The sequence below is a fragment of the Carlito syrichta genome, unplaced genomic scaffold, assembly GCF_000164805.1.
Source record: "Carlito syrichta isolate Samal-C Ts95f unplaced genomic scaffold, Tarsius_syrichta-2.0.1 Scaffold99398, whole genome shotgun sequence".
Lineage (NCBI taxonomy): Eukaryota > Metazoa > Chordata > Mammalia > Primates > Tarsiidae > Carlito > Carlito syrichta.
In genome coordinates this window covers 25,006-34,640 of record NW_007043494.1, presented here as the reverse complement: position 1 = coordinate 34,640, position 9,635 = coordinate 25,006, and the positions used below count along the sequence as shown (strand labels likewise).

At 56.1% G+C, this 9,635-nt stretch overlaps 1 protein-coding gene across 2 annotated transcripts in view; it reads left to right on the top strand.

The window, feature by feature from the left end:
- Positions 1-9,635, top strand: part of CD59 (CD59 molecule (CD59 blood group)) — a 14,121-nt gene that overhangs the window by 509 nt on the left and 3,977 nt on the right. The window contains exons 1-2 of one of the 2 annotated variants that reach the window (XM_021715173.1): positions 2,366-2,673; positions 7,979-8,061. In XM_021715173.1, the coding sequence (XP_021570848.1) occupies positions 2,381-2,673; positions 7,979-8,061 (376 nt within the window). In that variant the 5' untranslated portion in view covers positions 2,366-2,380. Of the gene's footprint in view, positions 1-2,365; positions 2,674-7,978; positions 8,062-9,635 lie in introns of those variants that run through there. The other variant, XM_021715175.1, reaches the window with a different exon arrangement.

The following is a 9,635-nucleotide window of genomic DNA, read 5'->3' as shown; positions in this document are numbered from 1 at the left end:
CAGGTGGGTCTCGAACCCGCGGGCTCAGGCAATCCACTCACCTCAGCCTCCCAAAGCATGGGATTACAGGCTGAGCCACCGAGCCCGGCTGCGAGTATAACTTTTGACTTCCCAAAATTTGACTGCTAACAGCCAGCTGTTGACCAGAAGCCCTCCTGATAAGCATAACTGTCGGTTAACACACACTCTGCGTGGGCCATGTATTTTATACTGTATTCTTGCAATGAAGTAAGCTGGAGAAAAGGAGACGTTAAGAAAATCATCAGGAAGAGGAACCTGTGGGCAGTCCTGGATGGCAGTGGTCCATCCCTAAGTTGATGCTGTCTGTCTACATGATGGTCGCCCGTCTGATGGCAGCACAACCAGCTGCAGGTCTTGGCCCGGTGTGTACTGAGAAGCCGCTCTTTCCTGTGATGTTGTGACCTTTCTCTGCCCTTGGGAGTACGTCGAGCATCATTGTGGCCTTCGGAAGGGTCTCATGGTGTCATTCCAGGCTTACTGTGTTGCACCAAGCCTGATTCTAAGAATGCTCAATGACCAGGCGAGGCAGCTCACGCCTGCAGTCCCAGCACTCTGAGTGGCTGAGGTGAGAGGATTGCCTGAGCGCAGGGCTTCAAGACCAGCCTGGGCAGCAGAACAAGACTTCGTCTCTACAACAATTTTTAAAAAAATTAACCTTGAACAATTACCATAATACTATAAGAAAGGGATTGGCAGTAGCAGGATACCATCCGGGGGTAGGGAGCGTGTGGGGGACATAACATCAATAAGGGGACCTGATCTCAAACCAGGTGAAGTGGGGACCAAAGGGAGGCCCAAACTTTCCCTGTACGATGACCACTTGTACAACTAATCCTGAATTGCACCCCACATCTTTAACATAAAAAAAAAATAGCCAGGCATGGTGGCGCACGCCTGTAGTCCCATCTCCTCAGGAGGCTGAGGCAGGAGGATCACCCGAGCCCAGAAAGTTGAGGCTGCTGTGAGCTGTGATCGTGTCACGGCACTCCAGCCTGGGTGACAGAGTAAGACCTCAACTCAAAAAACAAAACAAAACTCATGACCTTAAGAGGGGAGGGATTTTGTGCCTCAACCATGGTTACCTGGAAAGACAGAACTCCTTGCAGGCGCTGCCCAGCGTACGCATGTCAGGGGCACACTCACATGTCATAGATGGACACTCCTGACGCCTGAGCGTAGCACCATGGCAACAGGGCGACCACGAGGTTCCTCCGTGTACAAGTGTCCCTGCCACCCTCACGCAGCATGACCGCACCGCATCACCACACCTGTGCCTGTAGGGCTATAGGGCTGTAGGGCTGTGGACTGTGTGTGTGAGTTTTGATGAATTCTAACTCCGAGATAGATGTGTGTGTGTGTGTGTGTGTGTGTGTGTGTGTCGGTCGGAGTCTCATGCTATCACCCAGAATGGAGTGCAGTGGCACACTCACAGCTACCACGATCTGCTGGGCTCTGGCAACCCTCCCGCCTCAGCCTTCCTAGTAGCTGGAACTACAGGTGCGTGCTACCACGCCTGGCTAGTTTTTGACTTATTCTACAGACGAGGTCTTGCCAAGTTGCCCTGGCTGGTCTCGAACCCACAGGCTCAGGCAATCCTCTTGCCTCGGCCTCCCAAAGTGCTGGCATTACAAGTAGTTTTTCTTTATTGTAGAGACGAGGTCTTGCCATGTTTCCTAGGCTGATCTTGAACCTCTAGGCTCAGGCAATCCTTTCGCCTCGGCCTCTCAAAGTGCTGGAGTGACAGGCGTGAGCCCCTGCACCGGCTGATACATGTGTATTTCCCAGTAGGAGGTGACCAAGTCTGCTGGCACCTCTGTGTGCTTTATGCATTTATGACATACCCAGCTTTGTCTTAATTTTTCAGTGCTTCTAGGTTCTCTGGTTTGTCTGCCAGTTTTTTCAAATTGTCACAAATCTCCCAAAATTTTTCCATGTATTTACTGAAAAAAAAATCACAGTTGGGTGGACCCAGGCAGTTCACACCTGTGTTATTCAAGGGTCCACAGTGTGTGTTTCTGTGTGTGTTTAACAGATGTTTTGGCGGACCGGTCATAGTTTCCGGTGGACAGTAACATGTTTCCTATTTAAGTAGTGGACGTAGGCACGCAGACATTTCCACCCAAACTCCCAGGACATTTGCTGCCCAGGATACTCCCGGGAAGCTGCAGGGGATGTCTGGATTTGTCAGTCCCCTGCGACGTCGGGTTCCCCCCAGCACAGGTGGAGGGAGGCACGTCGCTGACCCAGGGTGAGAGCCTGCAGGCCATGGGGACTTTTGGTCCCGCCCATCTTTTGCGGGAGTCTGTTCTGTGCGTCCTTGCGCTCTGCTGTTGTTGGTTTTCAGCAGGCACACAGCTGCATGCCTCATCAGGGCGTTGCTGTCCAGGTGCACTGCCTCGCCGCCCAGGACCTGGCCTGGGGCAGGACACGCGGGAGGAGTGAGGCCAGCAGCTGCAACCCTGGGACTCGAGCTCCGTCCTCGGAAAAGACACAGAATAGCTGCCTCCCACCCCGCCCTCATTTGAGACAGGACCGTCTGGGCGTCCCTTTTCCAGATTGCATGGTCCTGCCTCCCTCGTGCTCGTCACCTGCTTCTGCTGGGAACCGTCTGGCTGTCCTGACGATCGGCGGAAACGCGGGAATGCCCACCAGGTCGGGCCTGGGGCCGGGGTGGGGTCAACCCAGGACCTGTGAGTCCTGGACTGCATGTTTGCTTCTTAAACTGAAATGACACGCTTGTCCAGATTGAACTCAAAACCCTCAGGTCTTGTTTTTATATTTTATCATCATACAAAATCGTCGTTTCTTCACAAGTTAGGAACTGAAGTCAAGGAGTTGGCGGTTTCAAGGTTCTATAAACTGAGAGCAGAGTGGGGTCGATACAGGCCCCTCTCAGGCCTCTCCAGACGCCCAGGCTCATTTACAGAGCCGGCACGTGACTCAAATCTGCTTTCAGACGTGGGCAGTATGTCCACAGAGAGCAGTTGCCACCTGTGAGGCTGTGGGCGGGCTCTAGCCTGGTCAGGTTGCGTAGTACAGACGCTCAATGGGGAGGAACTGCAAGTGAAACCACATGTCAGTGTGTCCGAGTTTCCCTTGTGTCAAGAGACTTGCCTTTTTTCTATTTTATTTATTTTATATTTTAATTTTTAAAAAATTTTTATTTTAAAGATGAGAGACTTTTCTATAAAAATGTCCATTGTTCAGAAAAAAAGACACTTCAGCATGAATAACCTGCTCGAATTCTGTGACCTGGCTCACCACATGCTCTAAAATAATCAGAAAAATGGATGCGGCATTCCAAGTGTTTATGCATGTGTTTGCACGTATGCATTTTAAGAGAGTGATGACACTGGATGTTTCCATCCCAGCACTTTGGGAGGCGGAGGTGAGAGGAATGCCTGTGCCCAGGGGTTCGAGACCAGCCTGGGCAACTTGGCAAGACCTTGTCTCTACAATAAATCAAGAAAAATTAACTGGGCATGGTGGCGCACAACTGTAGTCCCAGTTACCTGGAAGGCTGAGGCGGAAGGATCGCCTGAGCCCGGCAGGTCAAGGTTATAGTGGCTGTGAGCGTGCCCCTGTACTCCAGTCTGGGCAACACAATGAGACGCCAACTCAGAAAAGAAAAAAGAAAAAAAAGAAACTAATAGATCTAGATGCAGCTGGTTTGGGCATTGCCTGATTTGACTCTGAGAAATTGGAATGCAGGTTGTCCTTGACTGGGATAGTTACCCTAAAAAGCTGCAGTTAGAAATTCTCCTGTGTCCGGGCACGGGTGGTTCACGCCTATCATCCCAGCACTTTGGGAGGCGGAGGCGAGAGGATTTCCTGAGCCCAGGGGTTCAAGACAGGCCTGGGCAACTTGGTGAGACCTCCAATAAATCAAAAGTTAGCTGGGCATGGTGGCTCATACCTGTGGTTCTGGATACTTGGAAGGTGGAGGTGGAGGATCGCCTGAGTCCAGCAGGTCAAGGCTGTGGTGGCCATGAGCAGGCCACTGCACTGCAGCCTGGGTGACAGAGTGAGACTCTGACTCAATAAACAAGAGAGTGATGACATTGCAGTTGTTAGCCGGGCTTGGTGGCTCAGACTGTAATCCCACACCTTGGGAGGCTGAGGTGAGTGGATTGCCTGAGCCCGTGGGTTTGAGACCCGCCTGGGCAACTGGGTGAGACCTCATCTCTACAATAAATCAAAGAATTAGCTGGGTGTGGGAGCGCGCACCTGTAGTTCCAACTACTTGGAAGGCTGAGGCGGAAGGATCTCCGGAGCCCAGCAGGTCGAGGCTGCGGTGGCCAGGAGTGGCCACTGCACTCCAGTCTGGGTGACGGAGTGAGAGTCCAACTCAAAAAACAAACAAAACCCAAAGACATTGCAGTTGTTTTTAATCCAGTTTCCTTTTCATAACACGCATGCAGTCTTCCTTGTGGCCACGTGGCCCTGCACCATGGCTCTCCAGCTCTCCTTGTGGACACGTGTTACTTGGTCGCTGCTACTTTATTATTATTGTTTTTACTTATTTATTTATTTATTTATTTAATTAATTAATTTTTTTTTTTTTTTTTTTGAGTCGGAGTCTCACTCAGTCGCCCAGACTGGAGTGCAGTGGCCACTCCCAGCCACTGCAGCCTCGCCTGCTGGGCTCCGGTGATCCTTCCACCTCAGCCTTCTGAGTAGCCGGAATTACACGCATGCGCTACCGCGCCCGGCTGATTTTTTGATTTATCGTAGAGATGAGGTCTTGCTGCCCAGGGGGGTCTCGAACCTGCAGGCTCAGGCAATCCACTCACCTCAGCCTCCCAAGGCGCGGGATCACAGGCTGAGCCACCGAGCCCAGCTCTATTGTTTTATTTTAAAGATGCGGGAGGCAAGTCAGGATTAGGTACCTCAGTGGTCTGTGTACAGTGGACGTTTGGGCCTCCCATTGGTTCTCACTGCGCCTGGTTTAGAATCAGCTGAAGTTTGTTGCTGTTGTAAACAGCTTTTACACAGCCTGGCTGTTGACTTGTCCCGTGATGAGGGGCCCAAGCGCGTGCTGCAGGAATTCACTCCAGAGTCAGCTGTGAGCCACCCAGGAAAATCTCTACGGCGAAAGGCTGGCCTGAGCCTGACAGCTGCTTTCCAGGCCCTGGGCGGTGGTTCCCAGCAGGGACGCCCACCTGACTCCACAGCCCTCGCTCGACGGCCTCGGGGTCTCTCCAGCAATGAATCCACTTCACTGGGACAAGACTTGTCACCACAGGTCTTCTCTGGGGATTGTGGGTTGTGGGTCCTCTGGAAGAACGAGAATCACTCAGAAACAAGCAGTTCAGAAGAGCGTCCAGTACCGCTGTCCCATGTGTGTCTTACGTGGGAGTGTGTGGTGTGCGGACCCATCTTACTGCTCTTCACTTAGGGCTTTTTTTTTTTCTTCTCAGAATGGAGGGTGCTTAACACTAGGGAGGATTTCAGACCATGAGGTTGGGTTATTTATTTTTTAAATTCTGAAATATAGATGGTCTGGGACTGCTGGAGAGGGAACATTTGTAAAGTATGAAGTGTGGATTGTCCTGATCTGATTATAAAAGTGATGCTTGATTCTTTTTTTTTCTTTTTTTTGAGTCAGAGTCTCACTCTGTCATCCAGGCTGGAGGGCAGTGGCATGCTCCCGGCCAATGCAGCCTCGATCTGCTGGGCATATGCTTGTAGAGGCAGATTGAAGCAACCTGCCGTTTCTTTCCTGCCTCCCCTCCCCCTCAGCCCCCTGAACATTTTGCTCTTGGAAAGCTCTGTGGCAGTGGTGAGCAGCAGAGACCTGGGGGACTCTGATTCCAACAGTCCACCCTGGCGTCCACACGCAGTCATGTTCTTCCTCCGCAGGGCTTGGTCCTGCCCCTGCAGGTCACGGCACACCCGGCGACCCGTGGGTGGAATCAAGGCTGGGCCTTGACATGCCCCACCTGACCCTGGAGGCCGAGAGCCCCTGCTCGTCCCCCACCAGCTGCTTCTCTGGCCTCTGCCCAGCATCACTGCCGTCTGCCCGCCCACCCTTCTCCCCAGGCTCTTCCCCAAGACCCTGACTTCTCGGCGACTCTCATGGCAGCCACTGCTCTTCTCCCCTCTGCTGGGCACAGGCCACGCCACACATGTGACTGTACTGAGTTTGCCAGGGGAAGCTCAGAGGTCAGAGGCAATGCCCAGCAGCGGGTCAGAGCCAAGCTCCCGGCCTCACCCTGGGCCCCTAATGGATGGGGCGCCCGAGTCTGGCCGTGTCCTTCCCGCCTTCCTGCAAAATGCCGTTGAGCAGCTCTCGCCACCGCCTTGTCACGTGCTGTTCGTGTCCAGGGCGTTTCCATCAGGCACCCTGGGCCGGAGTCCCCAGCCTCACCAGGTCCTTCCTCCCAGGCACACTGACACCACAGCCAATCCCAACCTGTGGGGGATGTCCGGCGCGCTACCCCGTCTGGGGGCCTCAGGCCACCGCCTTCCTCCCCTCGTGCTGGGCAGCCAGTTCTGGCGGACTTTGGGGAGGCCATGGGGGGGGGTGCCACATGGCTCCTGAGGGAAGCCAGGCCTTGGTCGTGGTCCCCCCAGCAGCCCAGGTAGGGAAAGCCACCCCACTGTAAGCTTGTACCAGTCAGTGCTTTTTCTTTCTTATTTTTGAGTTGGGGTTTCACTCTGGCTGGAGGGCAGGGGCACGCTCACAACCACTGCAGCCTTGACCTCCTGTGCTCAGGTGATCCTCCCACCTCAGTTTTCCAAGTAGCCGGAACTACAGACGCACACCACCATGCCCGGATAATTTTTTGATTTGTCATAGAGACGAGGTCTCGCCTAGTTGCCCAGGCTGGTCTCAAACCCCTGGGCTCAGGCAATCCTCCCGCCTCTGCCTCCCAAAGTGCTGGGACTATGGGTGTGCGCCACCATACCAGCCTTCAGTGTTTTCTCTGCTGGATGATACTAAGCCTTGCCTCTCAGTCCGCAGTGGCCTGTGTCAGCCAATTCCTGGGTACAGGGGGCCTTCAGAGATGGAGAGATGGTGACATCTCAGGGAGCCCTGCTTCTCCCCCAGCGGGGGTGGGTGGCTCACCCCCGCTGAGTTGTCTGTCTGGCCTGGCCTGGGGCCACTGGGGACAGAGCCCGGAGCACCTGGCTCTCAGTAGCTGGCCCCTCTGGCCGCCCTGGGGGGCTCAGGACGTGGGCTGGGGCCCTGGCAAGTGTGAAGCCTCCTGGTCACCTGTCTCCCACCGCTGGTGCAGCACCTCCGGGTGCGGGTGTCACGGGCCAGTCTCCCTCTTCATGTCCTGAGTGGACAAGGCGTGCCCCTTCGCCCTGCCATGAGGAGCCTGGACTTATGTCCCTGCAGGCGCCCTGTGGCTGAGCCCCTGGGCAGTGGGTGTGGCCTGGAGAAGTGGCCGCCCAGCTCAGCGCTGGGTGGGGCCCCCAGAGGGAATCAGTTACTGGGTCGACTTCCTGGTGCTTGTGTGTGAGTGAATGACCCTTGTGGACAGCAGTGGTATCCCCGTATGCGGTGCGTGGGCTGGCTGTCGGGGGGTGCGTGGCTGCTGTGGGGCCAGTGGGTCAGGTCCAAGGATCCCCGATGCCCTCATCGCTGTCCCTCGCCAGGGCCAGCCTGCCTTAGGTAGATCGAGGTCTCGGGGCAGGAGGCGGGCTCGGGTTCCACACCCGAGAGCCCGGCATTTCAGATCCCAGCCTGGTGGAGTTCCTGTGTTTTTAGAAACAGGGTCTTGCTCTGTCGCCCAGGCTGGAGTACAGCAGTGGGAACATACCTCACGGCAGCCTTCAGCTCCTGGCCTCAAGCAATCCTCCCTCCTGGCCTCCCAAGCAGCTGGGACCGCAGGCAGGGACCATTGCACCCGCCAGCAGCTCCCTGTGTCCTTCCCTGCGCTTCCCAGCTCTTGGTCCATCCTCTGGCCTTGCTGGCTCACGGCAGCCCTTGTCGACCCCCCTCCAGGTCCCGGACAGTCATGATGGGAAGACGAGAAGGGCCAGCATTGCTCGGGTTCCTGCTGGTCCTGGCCATCCTCTGCTGCCCAGGTGAGTGTTGCCTGCGGGCGGGCGGGCGGGCAGGTGGGCTCCAGGCGGCCTGCGCGAGCCTCATTCCACCCTGGCTCCTCCACTAGGTCCGGATCCGCTCTCTCTGCCCTTGTTACAGGCATGGGGTTCTGTGGCGTCTGCTCCACGTGGCCTCGACCTCTGCGGGCCGCCATCAAGCTACAGGCAGCCTGGGTAGAGCTATGGTAGCTGGCCACCCTGTCTCTGCAGCTGCGGCTGCAGAAGGAGACTAGATCCCCTGCAGCGTGGCGCCAGCCCCGCGGGCCCTCTGCCTGGCTCCCCCGTGTCCTATCGAGGAGACACGCCAGCCCAGGTGTCTGCGTGCCGTCTGAGGGTACAGGTGGTTTTGCTCATTTAACCTTCACGTCAACCCGATGGGATAGGCGGTGCTTTTATCCCCTTTCACAAATGACAAGATCAAGGTCCCAGAAGGTTAATCACGTGCCAAAGAGCACACAGGTGTGGGACGCCAAGATGTGGGCTCCCGGCGTGGCGCCAGGGTCCCTGCCCTTCCTGCTCCAGCCACCCCCAAAGGCGATCCCATTCTCCGGGCCACCTCCCGCCCTTCCTCTGGAGCGCCCCCCACCCTTTCCCTGGACCACCCCCAGCCCTGGTTTCTGGAGAAAGTGCTGTGCTCTGAGTCACATCTTCGTGAGGGCGGGAACACCGTGCCATATCAGGACATAAACATTCACAGTCTGGCACCATGGTCCCTGCCCTTCCAGCTCCCGCCTCCCTTCCGCGGGCCTCCCTTCCCCAGGCCACCCACACCCTTCCCAGCCGCCCTTCCTGGAGGGCGTGGCATGCTCTGAGTCTAACCTTCCACTTTGGGGAAAGGATCCCAGGCGCCCCCTGCCCATGTCCTCGTGGCGTGACATCCTGGCCATGCTAGGGTTTGGTTCATTTTGTGTGTGTGGCTGGGGGCGGGGAACCAGAGAAGAAGTTACAATAAATCAGCATAAAAAAGGTCTGTGCACTGCTGGGCGCTTCACGATGTCAGACATCCGCCCCCTCAGCGGGTCTCACAGCCTTCCCGTCCCACGCAGCTCTCAGAGCTGTCTCTTTCTGGCCGCTGTTGTTATGAAAACAGGGAAGGAAGCATAGTGCCACACAGTGTGGTGTTTGACCAGCAGAGCTGAGGCTGCACTTGGTGGGAGTGGCCGCCGCTTTCTAGTTAGGGAGCTGGAGGCAGCCTGCCTCCTTGTGAGGAGTGGAGGAAGCAGAGCAGCCTTGGGGAGGGCAGCAGGGGCTGGCCCCGAGGGGCCGCTGTGCTGCCTGTGGGTCCAGGTGCACAGCTGGTGCCCTGGGTGTTGGGCTCCCGATGCCAGGCAGTCCCCTCGCAGGCTTTGCTGCTGTGCTACAGCGGCCAGGGTGTGCGTTGGTCTCCTGTAAGCCACGGGAGAAGAAACTGATGATTGCAGGTTTCCCTTTTAAAAAGCCGGGCTTGGTGGCTTAGCCTGAAATCCCGCGCTTTAGGAGGCTGAGGTGAGTGAATTGCCTGAGCCCGCGGATTCGAGACCCGCCTGGGCAACTTGGCAAGACCTCGTCTCTACAAT